General features: G+C 42.0%; 1 protein-coding gene across 3 annotated transcripts in view; it reads left to right on the top strand.

Moving 5' to 3' along the window:
* The window catches only part of TULP3 (TUB like protein 3), a 60,374-nt gene that overhangs the window by 32,800 nt on the left and 10,055 nt on the right, over window positions 1-17,519 (top strand). For all 3 annotated transcript variants that reach the window (XM_035028463.1, XM_035028465.1, XM_035028464.1), the window contains 3 exons: window positions 2,096-2,147; window positions 11,962-12,121; window positions 12,786-12,962. In XM_035028463.1, coding sequence (XP_034884354.1) covers window positions 2,096-2,147; window positions 11,962-12,121; window positions 12,786-12,962 — 389 coding nt within the window. The remainder of the gene's footprint in view (window positions 1-2,095; window positions 2,148-11,961; window positions 12,122-12,785; window positions 12,963-17,519) is intronic.

Below are 17,519 nucleotides of genomic sequence, written 5' to 3'. Positions count from 1 at the left end.
TATATCTAAGGGATTATTAAATGTGCTTACAGGTTAGTAGGCAGGAGGAGCCTTGGAGATAGTATGTAAATTCCAAGTTGCTATGCATTGTTAAAATGCATAACACCTTCTAAAATACGTGAAGGTAGTGGTAAACCATTAAGCCATGGATAGATGCTTTGGTATTTTTACCTCAAATGCAAGAAAAGCCATGCTTCCTTTTGTAGCCATGGAATTTGTCTTCTTAAATAGGACCTTGTATTTATAGTTTTTCTGACAGAAGGTTCCCAGTAAAAATTTATAATACAATAATAATAATAATTGAGAACCATTTCTGCCTTGTTTCATACTCTACTCTTTCCAAGAACGCTGAGTCACAAAATAAAATCTTAAATTAGAAAATTTTCAAAAATAGAAACAGCTTCTGAGAGAGTTTTTGAAAAGTTCAAAAGGATTTGGAGACAGTAATTTGATTCCATTTTTGTCGTTGTTTTCTTCCACCAAACAAATCTGTCTCCTAGTGGTGTTAAGTCTTGTCTGTTCATCCATACTTAGAGTGTCCTTGCATGACTGGCACCATGTGTTATTAATGGCAAACTTGGAAAATAAGTTAAATGACTTGCCTAGATCTTAAGGAAATCAGTGGGCTGTAGTAAGATACCATACACAGGGGCGCCTGGGTGGCTCAGTCGCTAGGCATCTGCCTTCGGCTCGGGTCATGATCCCAGAGTCCTGGGATCGAGCCCCGCATCGGGCTCCCTCCTCCATGGGAAGCCTTCTTCTCCCTCTCCCACTCCCTCTGCTTGTGTTCAATCTCTCACTGTGTCTCTCTCTGTCAAATAAATAAATAAAATCTTAAAAAAAAAAAAAAGACACCATACACAGCTGTGGGGGTGGGGGAGATTTTTACCCTGCCCATCTTGGTTCTTTTGACTGGTCTAATAATTAAATTGACAAGACATTAACAGGAGAAAAAGAATTTTAATTTTGCATGTATGGAGGTCTTGTAGATATGGGCCTGAGAAATAACCAAAGCAGGTGGTTTATATACCTTTTAGAAAAAGAAACAATAAATTTGTGAAGAACTGACAAGACAAAGAAACTTAGTCCTGGGTACTAATTAGTGAAGAAATTAAACAGAGTTTGTGTACACTGACTTCTAGGCTTTGAATTCTGTCTCTGGTGATAAGGATGTTTCTTTACCTCCTGGTACAGGGAGGGCACCTTTCACATGGGAAATTTATTTCCTGCTTTCAGGGGGACAAAGAGGAGTGTCAGAATGTGCCTGCATTGGCTGTTTCTCGAGTAAACTTTACTTGAGAATTATCAGTGTGCCACTTTGACATATCTGGGAGCAGCCTGCCCTGAGCCCCTTTATAGTCTCATTCTCTCTTTCCTAGAACTATCTCCAAAAAAGAAGACAAATGTATTTGAATTTTAGGTGGAATTTAGACTCTGGAAAAAGACCTGGATTACGGTCTGTTTCTGCTGCTTAACCTTATGCGTGGACCTCCAAGTCTGTTTGTCCAGCTTCAAAGTGTGAAAAATAATAGTACCTAATTCAGAGTGTTGTTTTGAGGAATTAATAAAATAGTGCATGTAAGGTACTTCACTGTGCCTGGCCTATAGTAAGTACTCAACATACGGTTTAAAAAAAAAAATCCCTGCATGCGTGAGGGTCTGTGTTCTACATCTTTTTTTTTTTTTTTAAGATTTATTTATTTATTTGAGGGGGGTAGGGCAGGGGGATAGGGAGAGAGAGAATCTTGAGCAGGCTCTATGCCCATGTGGGGCTTGATCTCACAAACCTGAGATCACGACCTGAGCCGAAATCAGGAGTCAGACTCTTAACTGACTGAGCCACTCTCGTGCCATACTACATCATTTTCTACTCTTTGGGTATTTCAGTCTCCTGAGGTCCTCTGTGGAATAAGTGTGGCATTAAGGATGGCAAGTCCTCCTGCAGATGTGGGTAACATCTAGACACGGATGCTTTCCATTGGTTCCAAACAGCCCAAAGGAGTAGATATATGGAAAAGATGAAATTGATATAGTTGTAACAGAATTTTCTCTTTACATGCTTTTTTCTTTTTCGTTTTTTTTTTTTTTTAAACAGTGCCTTTGAAGATGAGACCATGAAGCTTCGACAGCTGAAGCTTGATAATCAGGTGAGTAAATCAGGAGTCTCCCTCCTGTTTTGAAGTAAGTGGACAGCTATACTGACCATGATGCTAATAGTTTTGACTGTGACGTCTCGGCAGGGTCCTGGAAAAAAGGCAGGAAAGCAAAAGACTTTGATGTTACTAAGCAGTGTCTGGAGGTAGTATTGGCTGAACCAAGGCCCTGGGCTCTGCAAGACCAAAGTGCTTCCAGGAGCACAGCCATAAAACTGGCCTTGGATTTCTAATCACTGAAAATTCCTTGGCACCTTTCCTAAGAATTAGAAGAATGTTAACATTGTATTTCTATGTAGTAATTTGGTCCTGCTGCCTTACATACCTCCCTGCACTGTAATTTCATTTAAGTACAAGATTTTTTTCTTATTCTAAAATGCAGATCTGAACATGCTGCTGGGCTGCTTAAAGCCTCAACTGCTTATAGCACAATTTTCTTCACAACATTGGGTCCTAATTTTCAGCTACATATTAATTCTGTTTTTCAGTGATTTGTTTTGTGTTTGTTTCCTCCACTAGGCTAAGCACCATGAGCACAGGAGCCAAGTCTACTTGTGATGACCATTATATCAGAAGTTCCTAGCAAGGGCTGGGCACATACTAATCCTTCCCTAAATATTTGAATGAAGGAAGAAATAAATGAACAGTTGTACATCGTTATTTGCTATGATCATCATTGTTAGTCAGTTTAGAACCTATACCCAACATCTATTGCTTTCTTTTGTGCAGTTTCATATGCATGTTTTTTAATTCAGGACGTCCTATAGCTTGAGTCTACCTATGTAGGATCATTAACAAAGTGTCTAGACTCTGTAGGTGCCTAGACATACCTCTAAAGTTTTGTCTAATGTTGGAATGAATAATGGGACTTCTAGTGTAATAATTTGCTTGAAAGGTGGAATCCTTAAAAACTGGGAAAGAGGTCGTTGCGTGGCATGCAGGGATGTGCAGGGCCACCCTCTGTAGGGTGAGGCCCTGGCGGGTTGGAATGCCATGCCCGCCCCGGGAAGGCTCTGGTGCTCGTGCTCATGTATGGCCACCCCCGCATGGCACCTTGGAGGTCTTTCATGGCGATGTTGCTAATGGGCTGTCATTGCGTTCCACTGCCCCTCAAGTCACCAGCTGGTGGGCTCCCGCCTCCTCAACTGCGCCTGGAAGGGGAGCGTTGCCCAGTGGTCTTCGGGGATCCCTGTATGCAAGTCTTTGCCACCATAGGAGACCTCTGGCTTCTAGGTGGCTGTGATAGCCTCCATCGTCCTCCTCAGGCCCCTGGCCCGCCTCATGTGTGTGCAGAGAGGAGCAGCCGCCTAGGTGTGGCTCCAGACGCCCAGCTCCAGACGCCTAGGTGTGGCTTAAGGGTCTAAATAACAGTATCAGTGGCCACAGCCAGTCCAGAGCCGTCTGGAGCCACCTGGCTGGGCACATGACCCTCACAGCTTCTCCCCCTCCCCCCCCCCCCCCCCGTGAGGGCCCCAGAGGGCTGGCCACTGTGGACAGGGACCCGTGGGCCCAGCCCTCTGGGCCCCAGCCGCCCCGGGCTCTCCCTGTGTCCAGATGACACACACAGGACAGAGCTTGCCTGTCCGTGGGCCCCCGCGGGAATGCCCGCATAGCCGGTGTACAGAGCCCACCCTCCACGCATCTTGGCGAGTGTCGGTGAAATTTACTTACGGGCTTAGGGTTCCCCAGGGTGCTTGGGCTCCAAAGGCTGGAGACCCTGGCGTGGGTGACCTGTCCTGGGGGAGCCTGGCAGTAGGGCTTTTTTTTTTTTTTAATATTTATTTATTTGACACAGAGAGAGCACAAGCAGGGGGAGCGGCAGGCAGAGGGAGAAGCAGACTCCCCGCTGAGCAGGGAGCCCGATGCGGGACTCGATCCCAGGACCCTGGGATCATGACCTGAGCTGAAGGCAGACGCTTAACCGACTGAGCCACCCAGGCGCCCATTAGGGCTTTTTATAGATAGACTTCCTTGAAACCACTGGGGAGGTTAATATAGCAGCTGTAGGCTCCCTTCACCTGGCTTCCTTTAAAGAGACTGAGGGAGGGGCACCTGGGTGGCTCAGTCGCTTGAGCATCCAACTCTTGATTTCAGTTCAGATCGTGATCTCAAGGTTGTGTGATTGAGCTCCGCTTGGAGCCAGTGCTCAGCAGACTGCTTGAGATTCTCTCTCTCCTTCTCCCTCTGCCCCTCCCCCACTGCACTCTCTCTCTCTAAAAATAAATAAATAAAATCTTTATAAAGAGACTGAGGGACATTTTAAGCAAATCTAGTTTTTCACAACCTCGCAGGAAAATGGCAACAAACTTCTAAGCAGTTATAGGTGGCTGTCTCAGCATTCTTCTCCGTCAGATGGGCTGCCTCTAAGCAGGGAACCACCTAGCATTCTGCTCACATTATCTGTAAAGTTGTCAGGTGAAGGGTGTGAAATAAGCAATCCTTTCTAACACTGGAAAAAAATAAAGGTGGCTCAGATATTTGGTAATGTTTATTCTTTTCAATGAGAATGCTGTGTGTGATAGGTATATGGTATACATGTTGGGATTTTGTAGGCCTTTTCATGGCATGGCTTTTTTAAAAATTATGTTTTTATATGGGCAATAAAAGAATATGGTAAGGATTCCAATAATACTGAAAAGGTATTTCATGGAAAGTGTCTCTTCCTCTAGTTGGCTTTTAGTTCTTTACCGGAGACTGTCACAGACTTTTTTTTTTTTTTTAATTTTATTTATTTATTTGTCAGAGAGAGAGCAAGAGAGAGAGCACAAGTGGGGGGGAGCGCCAGGCAGAGGGAGAAGCAGACTTCTGGCTGATCAGGAAGCCCCACACGGGACTGGATCCCATGACCCTGAGATCATGCCCTGAGCTGAAATCAAGAGTCAGACACTTAACTGACTGAGCCACCCAGGCGCCCCTGGATTCTGTCACTGACTTCTAATGTATTCTTGTAGAGATAGTCAATGAATATAAAGATGTGAAATTTTATAGGATTTTTTTAAAATTCAAAAAAATCTTGGGACCTGACTTATAAATGAGGGTGTTAAATAGCCTGTGAGAATACCGTAAGGGCCTGAAGCACTGCCTCCAGCATAAGAAGGAGGTTGCTCAGCAGGGGGTAAGGGAATTTCCACAAATGCAAGCTGAGCATTCAAATGGCCTGAAACAAAGGCAGCGCTACAGAATGAATAAAGCATTGGGCTGGGAATCTGAAGACTCTGGTTCGGATTCTTACTCTGCCATTAATTAGCTGGGTGATTTTAGGTAAGATTCTTAAACTCTGTGGGTCCCACTATTTCATCTGTAAAGTGAGGTCAGATTGGATAACATAATAGAATGTGGAGATCTGAAAGTATGGAAGTTAGAGCTGAGATGGAGGTGCACTGAGGAAGGCTAGGTTGTTGCTCAGTCTGGGCCTCAGAGGCTGGTAGGATCTTGGTGGAAGGCTCTCAGTCCAGGGCATGCCAACCTACCCAAGACCATGCACTCCCATATCCATGACAGTGGCTTAATCTAGCAGTGATTGTCAGTGGAGATGGGAGAGGCTAGGGAACCTTACTTTCCCCACCTCTGCCTGAAGTATACAGTGCATTAATCTCTTAGGAGTTCTGTTTTGGGAATGTCCCCATGGTTGAGAGTCATTGGTCATGAACTTTGTAGGCTGAGAAATAGTTTGCTAAAAGCAGCCAAAGTTCATAAGTCTCATGAGGATTGGTTCATACTAACCAATATCATTAGTGATGAATCTAAACCAGGGGATTAATTTACTAATTTCTAATGAACTATATACCAGAATCGGCTGATCATCACAATCCTATCAGATAAGTCTGTGGGAAGTTTACAATTAGAGAAGTGGCCTGGTGAGTTTGAAATCAGAGCAAGTGGAGTTTGTAAAATGATATTTATGATAAATATCATGTGTGATCGTATAATTAATTCATCTCTACTAAAGGGATACACCTGCCAACGGAATGAGATAGGTGAGTATCTGGCCTGGCCACTCCCTGCCTTGGATGATATTAGACACACGAGGTAACTCTTGTTTTAAGTTTTATCTTACCTTACTTCCTCACAGACCATTTCCCTTAACTCTTTCTTTCATTGTCCAGGTTTCAGTAGTACTGAGTAGGTTAGTTTCTTTCATATTTGTCTTTTTTCCCATGATAGTATAATCTTAGGATTTAATGTTTAAAAATCCTAGGTTTACAGATAATTTATACATGGCTATTTTTGTCCTGTATAGATTTTTGAACAGCTTTATTGAGATCTAATTCATATACTGTAAATATACACCCAGTTAAAGTGCACAAATGATTTTTAGAGCTTGTATCGAGTGGAATCATATAATACGTGGTCATTTGTGTCTGGCTTCTCTGACTTAGGAAGAGGTTTCATCCGGGTTGTTGCCTCTATCAGTGCTTCAGACCTTTTTATTGTTGAATAACATTCCTAGTTGTGGCTACACCATATTTTGTTTATCCATTCATCAGTTGACTGACATTGGAGTTGTTTTCACTCTTTGGCTATTACTGGTAATGCTGCTTTGAATATCTGTGTACAAGTTTCTGTGCAGACATGCTTTCATTTCTCTTGGCTGATGTATCTAAGTATGGGTATCCCAAGGCATACCTAATATACCTCGGGTGGTAGGAGTGGAGTTCCTGGGTCATATGGTAACTCTCTGTTTCACATGTTAAGGAGCTGCCAGACAGTTTTCCAACATCATTGAACCATTGTACACATTCCTACCAACTCTCTCTGGGGCCTTGTTTCTCCACATCCTTGTCAACACTTATTTTTATTGTCTGTCTTTGATTATAGCTATTTTATTGGGTATAAAGTGGTATCTCACTATAGTCTTGATTTGCATTTCCCTAATGACTAATGATGTGGAGCATTAAAATGTATTTAGTGGCTCTTTGTATGTTCTCTTTGGAGGCATGGAGAAATGGAGAAAACCGATTTTTATTATTTTTTTATTTTTATTTTATTTTTTTAAAGATTTTTAAATTTATTCATTTGACAGAGATAGATACAGCGAGAGAGGGAACACAAGCAGGGCGAGTGGGAGAGGGGGAAGCAGGCCTCCCGCAGAGCGAGGAGCCCGATGCGGGGCTTGATCCCAGGACCCTGGGATCATGACCTGAGCCGAAGGCAGATGCTTAACGACTGAGCCACCCAGGCACCCCAAAAACCCATTTTTAAATTGAGGTATTGTCTTTTCGTTGTTAAATTGTAAGAGTTCTTTATATAGCCTAGATCCAGGTTCCTTATCAGAAATATTATTTGTAGGGGCGCCTGGGTGGCTCAGTCGTTAAGCGTCTGCCTTTGGCTCAGGTCATGATCCCAGGGTCCTGGGATCAAGCCCCGCATCGGGCTCCCTGCTCAGAGGGAAGCCTGCTTCTCCCTCTCCCACTCCCTTTACTTGTGTTCCCTCTCTCTCTGTGTCTCTTTCTGTCAAATAAATAAAATCTTTAAAAAGAAAAAAGAAAAGAAATATTATTTGTAAATATTTTCTTCAATTCTATGGGTTGTCTTTTTACTTTCTTGATGGTATCATTTTCAGCATAGAGTTTTGATTTATTTTTTCTTTTGTCTCTTGCACTTTTGGTGTTATATCTAAGAAACCACGCCTGCCTAAAGTTATAAAGACTTGCTCCTGTGTTTTCTTCTAAGAGTCTTACACTTCCTATGATTTGCTCTGAGTTAATTTTTATATATGGTGTGAGATGAGGTTCCAACTTCATTCTTTTGCATGTGGATATTCAGTTGTCCCAGCACCATTTATTGAAAAGATACTCTTTCTCACTGGGTATATTTTGCTTTTATTTTTACTGGTTTCATTAGGGTACTCTTTTTTCAGGATATGTGAACAGCTTAGCTGGCTACAGGTCGTAAAGATTTTTAGACTCCAACAGTGATGTGGACGCAGATGCACATTAGGTGGAGAACATTTATGCCATCTGGTGGACAATGGATTAAAATACAAGATAGTCCTTTTGGGTCAGGTTGCCCATCTATTTGTACCTATCATTCTAAGAGAGGTGGTCACTGGTGTACTAAACTGATATTTTAAGAAGTGTGATTTTAAAATTTTAGCCTTATCTTCTTATGATCTCACTTTGTATACCAGGAAGATTATTTTTAGCCAAACTATTAGATCTCAGGCAGCCATTCTGATCTTGCTGGTTGTACCTTATGGTCAGCCAGTCTATCCCAGGAACGTCAAACTGTAACCAGCCCACCAGCTCTAGGGAGTCTTTGTGGAAAACTGAGAATCAGTGATGTCAGGCTCTCATTAATTTGAGGCTTGCCTGAGCTTTATTATTTTATAAAATGAAACCCTTTGTCAGAATCCCTGCCCCCCCCCCCATCTCCTTTATTTCCTCACTTATTTTGGAATTACCATTCATTTTGCTCCCAGGGAATGATAATAGGATGTCCACCACATTCTGGAGAAGATGGGATTCTTTGAGTTATTGTTCAGTTTCCGAGGGAATTGTGAAACTTAAAGACTTATGTGACACTTAAAAACAGTCCTGAAAGCAACATATTTTGATTGCATTTAGGGCATCAAACCGTCACCTGCGGCTCTCTTCCTGACTTGCCCATCCTTTAACGTTGTTTATGCAGCCTCCTTGACAGCTTTTTAGGGACGGTAAACCATAAATGAAATATGAATTGACATTGTTTTATTGAAGCTCAATTAACACCTACCTTCTCCCTCCTCCAAACTATGTGAGGATGATTAGAATGCTAAATCAGGTGACACTTTTCACCAAGATGGCAATTTGGTAGATATTTTATGACTGTGTTCTTGTTTACAAACTTGGACAATTGTGGGATATATTTAGTGCTGTAATATAGTAGCTGTAGCCCTGGAGTTCACAGCTCAAATCTACAGTTGTTTGTTTGTTGTTTTCCCTCAAGTTGTTGATCTAAATGAGTTTGACTGGTGTTGAAATTGATAGAGAAAGGCTTCACCAGGTACATTCACAGGATCACTGTGGCTGAGAGTCTAGTCTGCCCTTTACAGGTCTAAAAACTTGGTTTTGTCAGTCAACCTAAATGTAACCAGGTTCTTTGGCACAAACTCACAACGGTCAGTCATGAAACTGGACACTAATTTATTAATTTACAATGAGAACTCCAGCTTTTCCAGTATACATTCATCTCTGCTGGTCATGATTCCCTGTTCCCGGAAATATGATACCTAAGAAGTTAATTGACAATTAGAAGGCTGATTGGTAAGCAGGGAATCAGGAAATGAAATTAGTAGTCCCGAGGGACATTTCATCAAGGCCAAAACTATATGTCTTACATAGTTTCCTGTCCACAAAGAGAATAAGCTCTCCCAGTAAATAGAATACTCTGGGCTACTAGATTCAGCATTTCTCTGTTTTTGGACAGGTTGGATAAACTCTGCCAAATTCTTGTTCTTTGGCTCCCCTTTTCTGGACCAATACCCCTTTTCTTTTCTTTCCTGTTTTCTTATATGTCTTAATTTCTTTCTTTCTTTCTCTCTTTCTTTCTTCTTTCTTTCTTTCTTTCTTTCCTTTTTTCTTTCTTTCTGAGAGGGAGGGAGGGAGAAAGTATGAGTAGGGGGAGGGGCAGAGGGAGAGAGAGAATTTTTTTTTTTTTTTAAGATTTTATTTATTTATTTGAGACAGAGAGCATGAGAGGGAGGAGGGTCAGAGGGAGAAGCAGACTCCCTGCCGAGCAGTGAGCCCGATGCGGGACTCGATCCCAGGACTCCAGGATCATGACCTGAGCCGAAGGCAGTCGCTTAACCAACTGAGCCACCCAGGCGCCCGTGAGAGAGAGAATCTTAAGCAGACCCCCCCCCCGCCGCAACCCGAGCGTGAAGCCTGATGTGCAGCTCCATCTCATGAGCCTGACATCATGACCTGAGCCAAAATCAAGAGTCAGTCACTTAACTGTGCCACCCAGGTACCCCATATGTCCCCTTTTCCATAGGACATTGTTCTTTACATATGTTAACAAAAGGATTAGCTGTGGCCTGTGTTTTTGCTTCCTTGGTTGTTGCCAGTTATGAGACTATATGAGGCTAGATAACTGGCCACATAGAGCAGATGTGGCAGTTTCTCATGTCTCTATGTTTCATATTTCCCATCTCTTCAGCATATCCCCTATGTGAGACTTCACAGTTGCTAGAAGAACCATATCAGCAAGTTCTGTGGGGAAAAGCTCATCATAGCCAATTATATATTTTGTGTTCCTTTTACATTAAGGTCCACCTATTCATATTAATTCATTAGTTTCAAAATAATCTCAGAAACTTCAATTATTCCTTCCTAGCTTGCTCTGACCTTTATTCTTTCTTGACAGGATAGTCCATTTGGGCACATTATCTTAGCTCCCTAGTCTTTTTTCTTATTCACAAGGTTGGGCAAAGATTAGTTCTGTTTCTTCTGTGTTCTCTGAATTTAACCACAAGCTTTCATCAGCCTCATTGTGGAAAAACATATTTCCTTTCCTACTGATAGTCTCACCCCTTGGAGTTACTCTTCTTTCTAGTAGCACTTTTTAAAAGCAGTATCAATGAAAAAAAAATAGCTTTTTGCCTAAGAAACACTAAAGTAGGTTATAATATCTTTGCTTTAGAATCATGGCTTAGGGGCGCCTGGGTGGCTCAGTTGTTAAGTGTCTGCCTTCAGCTCAGGTCATGATCCCGGGGTCCTGGGATCGAGCCCCGCATCGGGCTCCCTGCTCCGCGGGAAGCCTGCTTCTCCCTCTCCCACTCCCCCTGCTTGTGTTCCCTCTCTCGCTGTGTCTCTCTCTGTCAAAATAAATAATCAGATCCATAATTAATTTCCAGGTATTATGAACTCTTATTTGCCAAAGCTTAAAAATAATATATGTTCTAGTACCTTCCTTTTCATCTTGTTGGATTTTTTGCTCATAGTCTCTCATGCTTTTTTTCCTGATTTTCCTTGCTACCATATTCTCTATGTCACTTTTAGCCACAGCTTTGATTGCTTACTATTTGGAATGTTCCAACTGTAATTTTTTCCCTTGGCCCAGATTTGTTTGATTTCTAACTATGTAAAAATGAGCAAGAAAGCAAAACTTACTGCTCTATAGCTGATTGAAATAGGAAAATAATTTGAGGTTTAGAGGATAATAAGTTTTATTTTTTCTTTCAATTATAAAATTAAGAAAGTTTAGAAAAAATATAGAAAACTAGAAAAAGGGAGAAAAATCCATATTCTGCCACCCAAAGTAATCACCATTACTGTGTTTCTTCATCTTTTCCCCTATGCATAACTGTTCATATATTTTAAACTTGTGACCATGCTTGGTTAATAATATAATTACTATAAATACTTTGTTTTATTTTTAAGATTTTATTTATTTATTTGAGAGAAAGAATGAGAAAAAAAGAACATGAGTGGGGGGAGGGTCAGAGGGAGAAGCAGACTCCCCGCTGAGCAGGGAGCCCGATGTGGTACTCCAGGATCATGACCCAAGCTGAAGGCAGTTGGCTCAACCAACTGAGCCACCCAGGTGCCCTACTATAAATATTTTAGATAAACTGGGTCATGGCCTCAGCTTGGCTAGAAATGCATTTGTATCATTTTAAATAGATCTTTAAAGGTGTTTGGTAAATATTTATTAAATGAAATGAGTGAATCCTTGTCCCTCTCTGTGCCTCAATTTTCCCATGTCTCAAGCAGGATAAACTAGTTTACAAGAGGTTTGTGAGGATTAGTGAAAAACTAAATGTTCAAAGCAGCTAGGTCTTGTCATAACTCTCCTGGCTATACTATCACATTTTTTTTTTCCCTAGAGAGCACTGCTGGAGAAGAAGCAGAGAAAAAAACGCCTTGAGCCACTCATGGTACAGCCAAATCCAGAAGCAAGGGTACGTCGATCAAAGCCAAGAGGTAGCGAGGAGCAAACTCCATTGGTGGAAGCTCATACCCCGCAGAACGATGTCATCCTACAAGGTGTGTGTTTAGGCAGCATCTCTTCCCACTAGGGTACAGTTTTCATAAACCTAGGAGAAGGCAGAAAGATTCTCAGATGGACCAGAGGGACAATATTAGCATTGTTACTAGGTACCTTCATAAATTTTCATAATCACGTTCTGGGTCTTTGAATTAAAATAAAAGCAGTGGTTTAATTAGTGGAAGATACCTTGAAGTTTGTGTCCATCCTAGAGCTATTGTTTTCATTGCCAAATGAATTAGTCCAGAATGGCCTATTTGAGGAACTTACAGTCTTGATTGTCACATCATGGTGAAGTTAACTGTGACGCCGGGAGTGGTAGAGAGCACCCATTCTTCCAAAAGATAGGACTCAATGGACCACGTGAGGTGGTACGCTGTTGACTTGGACAGGATCTGAACTTTGGCGGACCTACTTTGTTTTCACAGTCTCATTCTTTAGTTTCTGAAGCATGACATCAAGTACATTTTATTTAGTAACAGTCAGAACATGTTAATAAAATCAACACCAGTCTGAGTTACTCTACTAACAAACGTCCACGTGGATGTTAAGGAATGAGAAGTGAAATGCTTTGGTGGTTCTTAATTCTGATCACATACACCAAAACCACCCTGCCAAATAACAGATAATACTTTCCTCTTTTTCCTCTCTTTTGGACCGTAGGCATTGATGGTCCAGCGGCCTTCTTGAAGCCAGATGCTCAAGATTTGGAAACCAAACTTCATGTTCTCTCAGTAGGCGCTTCTGCTACAGAAGAGGATACAGAAGGAAGTGTTGATGGGGAAAGCACTTTGGAGACTGTGTCCAAGCCAGATCTCCAGGAGATTCTCCAAAAACATGGTGAGGATTGGTAATGATTGTAAGGCAGTTAATCATCTTAGCCACATATAATAATCTTTTCCTTTCCTTTCTTTCATTGTCGGTTAACTATCTAGATGATTCAAAACTGCTTGGAATATGGCTTATGGCTTTACAGAGGTGACAGTATTAGGTATCTTTGACATCTGAGAATTGACTATTATCAGCCATGGTAGTATTTACCCTATTACCTGAGAAAAATAAGATAATTACATATAAATTATCAGCAGCATCAGCTACTATATGTGGCTATTTCTTTTTGACATTTTATTTTTATTTTTTTAATTTTTTTATTATTATTATTTTTTTAAAGATTTTATTTATTTATTTGAGACAGAGAGAATGAGAGACAGAGAGCATGAGAGGGAAGAGGGTCAGAGGGAGAAGCAGACTCCCTGCCGAGCAGGGAGCCCGATGCGGGACTCGATCCCGGGACTCCAGGACCATGACCTGAGCCGAAGGCAGTTGCTTAACCAACTGAGCCACCCAGGCGCCCTGACATTTTATTTTTAGTTCCCACTCCTTTCTTTTGACAAAGTTGCCACTCAACACCCCTACTCAGCCTCCATTTCACAGTTTTTATTGATCTAGTGATAAGGGGAAAGATAAGTAGTGGCTGAAGAGAAACACAAATTGGATCAAAATATTCTTAAGCTAATAATACTTTTCTCACTAGAGCCTACTTTCTGCCAGTTGGAGTTATCACTTCCACAGTTATTCCTGTACATTTCAGAGATCTCTTGTAGTTATCTTTCCTTCTTAGAAAAATGATTTTCTAGATCTAGGAAGAAATTAAGCGTCCCCTTTTCAGATGAGAAGACTGAAACCCGGTCATGAATAAATATTTATTGGGTGCCTACTTAATAATAGGTAGGCATTGTAGGGCCTGGGATGTGTGAATCAGGAGAGTCTACCACAGAATGGTAGAACAGAGGTACATTCAAACAAATTCACATATTCATTCATTTACAAAATATGTATTGAGTATCTACTAATATACTAGGCCTTGTTACAGGCATGTAGGCTACAGCAGTAAACAAGGGTCCTGCCCTCCTGAAGTGTTTATTCTAATTGAGGCATCATGTACTTAAATAGCCAGGAGAGCATCGAGAGGGGTACCTAACCCAGAGCTGAAGGTTTGGAAAGCTTTCCAGAGAAAGTGATGTCTAAGCTACAGCCTGATACAGGAGGAGGGGCTGGCCAGTTCAGAATGGCTAGAGCACACGGTATGAGCGGCTAAGGTGGGAAGAGGGTACTAGAGGAGTGAGCCTGGATGGGTAAGTGGGCTCTGATTATGTAGGCCAGTACAGGCCATGTTAGGAATTTGGACTTTATTTGAAGAGTAACTGGAACCTATGAGGGAATTTAATCTGAGGAATATTATCATCTGATTTGGGCTTAATGGGAAAACTAAGAAAAATTACCCTGCACCATAAAGAATTAATTGGAGGTTGGCGGGAGCAAGTATGGAAGCAGGAAAACTTAGGGAGGAGATGGTTCGCCTGGTGGCTGACCTAGAGTTATAATGTGGTATATGCAAGAGTAAAAACCAGGGAGAAATAGAATTACATTGCTGGGGCAATGAGAAGGGACAAGAAAGGCATCAAAAGAGAGTGATTAAGCTGAGCCAGGAAGGATGCACGACCTCCTGTGTATTGGTGCATCTGTCAAAGCAGCTGTAGACTGATATTTTGAATGTCTCTTATATGTCAGGCACTTGATATACATTATCTCAATTAATTTAAAATGTATAGGGGTGCCTGGCTGGCTCAGTTGGAAGACCGTTTGACTCTTGATCTAGGGGTCGTGAGTTCAAGCCCCACATTGGGTGTAGAGATTACTAAAAAAAATAAATAAACTTTAATATTTATAACAGTACTTTGAGGAGTTCATACATATTAGTCTCTCCATTTTATATATAAGAAAATTATATGTATTACATATGTAATTATATGTAGCCTCTCAGGCTAAGTAATTCGTCCTTGGTCACACTGCGGGTAAGGTGACAAACTTGGGCGGAAGAAAGAACATGTGCAAAGGCACTGGGTAAAAAGTCGTGCTATGTTGTGAGAACCAGGACAGATGGCGGGAGCGCAGGGTGTGGGAGCGGCCATGGTGAGTGGACTCAGAGCACAGCTCTGAAACGCGGGGTCCTGTTGGTTTCTGAATCTCAACTCTGCCACATCTGGCTGGGAAAGGGGGAGCACAGCTTCACTCTCCTCTGCCTTTGTTTCCCTGTCTGTAATAGGAATATGATTGTGGCACTTCCCTATTATTTTACTACCACTGTTGTTATGACAAAAGAAAGTGAGTGATGTGGAGGAGTCAGAGCAAATACAACCTTCGTTTAACCAGAAGCTAAGTTACCCCAAGTCATCTAGCTGAATAGTGGCAGACCTAGTTTTTCTGATTCTTAGTCTAGTTCTATATCCCTTACTGTAAATACCGAGTTGTCCCCTTTTGCCTATGAAGTGACTGCTATGTTTTTTTCCTAAGAACTGGCCTTTCAGTACCGCATGGATTAAGGCCTTTTTACAACTCAACAAGTTGCATCTTTTTTTGTTTTTTAAGATTTTATTTATTTACTTGAGAGAGAGAGAGAGAAAGCATGAGAAGGGAGAGTGTCAGAGGGAGAAGCAGACTCCCCGCTGAGCCGGGAGCCTGATGCGGGACTCGATCCTGGGACTCCAGGATCATGACCTGAGCTGAAGGCAGTTGCTTAACCAGCTGAACCACCCAGGCACCCAACAAGTTGCATCTTGACCATAAGACCCATTAAGCACTTTCATAAGATCTACGATGTGTCAGTTGGCAGATTATGTCCCTTAAATGGGTCTGGTTTGTTTTTTCTACAAGTTTGGGAGAAATCTTTGATCTCCATCTTAAGACATATATTCACATAAGCTGAGTTCTTGGTATAAAAATGGCACTTGTAGCATAGTACTAAGTGAAAATATCCATGATTGTGAGGTTTTATGCCTTTTTGCTACAAAAGAAGAAAAGGTTAACATTTTAGAAAACATGTCCTTCACAAACCAAAGAATTTTTTTATAATAGCTTTATTGAGATGTAATTAACATACCATACTCTTCACCCATTTAAAGTGAACAGTGGATGTGGGAGGGGAAGATGGAAGCAGAGTAGGAGGTCCCTGGGTTCACCTCGCCCCACGAATACAACTAGATGACTATTAAATCATCCTGAATACCCCAGAAATTGATCTGAAGACTGGCAGAACATACTCCACAACTAAAGGTAGAGAAGAGGCCACAGCTGAAGAAGGCAGGAAGTGTGGAAACATGGTTTGGGAGAGAAATGGATCGTGGCTGCTGTGGTGGGGAGGGAGCTGTAGTCATGGAGAAGGGCAAGAGACAGACTAACACACAGGGAAGCTCAGGGGGAAAACAAATCCCCATAGCAGTTGGCTTGGAAAGCAAGAGAGGCTGAATTTCCTGAGTTCTTGCAACCAGCAAGGCTTAAAGCCTAGAGTCCTAAAGGTCAGTGGGCTTGGTTCAGGGAGAGCCTGGAGGGCACTGTGCTGCTCTTGGAGGAAAGGCAGCAAACAACCTGTGGACGTACAGAGTGGAAACAGTGATCTGAAGAGTGCCCAGGGCACACAGCGGGGAAGTTATTTGTTCATCTTGGAGCATTTCCCAGAGAGATAGTGATTAAGAAAAAATATTAAAAGCATCAAGGCAGGGGCACCTGGGTGGTGTAGTCAGTTGAGTGGCTGACTCTTGGTTTTGGCTGAGGTCATGATCTCGGGGTCGTGAGGTTGATCCCTGCATCAGGCTCTGTACTCAGTGTGGAGTCAGCTTGAGTCACTCCCTCTCCCTCTGCCCCTCCTCCCTGTATGCTCACTCTCTCACTTGCTCTCTCTCTCTCAAATAAATAAAAGGAGCAGCAAGGTAAAAAGAAAACAATTACGTACAAAGGAAACCCCATAAGGATATTCAGCGGATTTTTCAGCAAAAACTTTCCAAGCCAGAAAAGAATGGCATGATACATTCCAAGTGCTGAGTGGGAAAAACCTGCAGCCAAGAATACTCTATCTAGCAAGGCTATCTTTCAGAATAGAAGGAGAGATAAAGAGTTTCCCAGATAAACAAAAACTAAAGGAGTTTGTAACCACTAAATCAGCCCTGCAAGAAATATTAAAGGGGACTCTTTTTTTTTTTTTTTAAAGATTTTATTTATTTATTTAACAGAGAGAGAGAAAGGAGAGCACAAGCAGGGGGAGCAGCAGAGGAAGAGGGAGAAGCAGGCTCTCCACTGAGCAGGGAGCCCGATGAGGGGCTCAATCCCAGGACCCTGGGATCATGACCTGAGCTGAAGGCAGAGGCTTAACAGACTGAGCCACCCAGGCACCCCTAAAGGGGACTCTTGAGTGGAAAGGAAAGACCAAAAATGACAGTATGAGGATAGGAAACATAAAAGCAGTAAAAAACATTTCTGTAAAAAATCAGAACTTACAAAATTAAAGGATGTAAAATATGGTACCATATACCTAAAATTTGGGGAGGAGAGAAGTAAAGAATG

The sequence above is a fragment of the Mirounga leonina genome, unplaced genomic scaffold (assembly GCF_011800145.1).
Source record: "Mirounga leonina isolate KUSES-001 unplaced genomic scaffold, KU_Mleo_1.0 Mir_201, whole genome shotgun sequence".
NCBI classification, from domain to species: Eukaryota; Metazoa; Chordata; class Mammalia; order Carnivora; family Phocidae; genus Mirounga; species Mirounga leonina.
The sequence above is the reverse complement of the archived record's forward strand: the minus strand, read 5'-3'. Positions and strand labels throughout refer to the sequence as shown.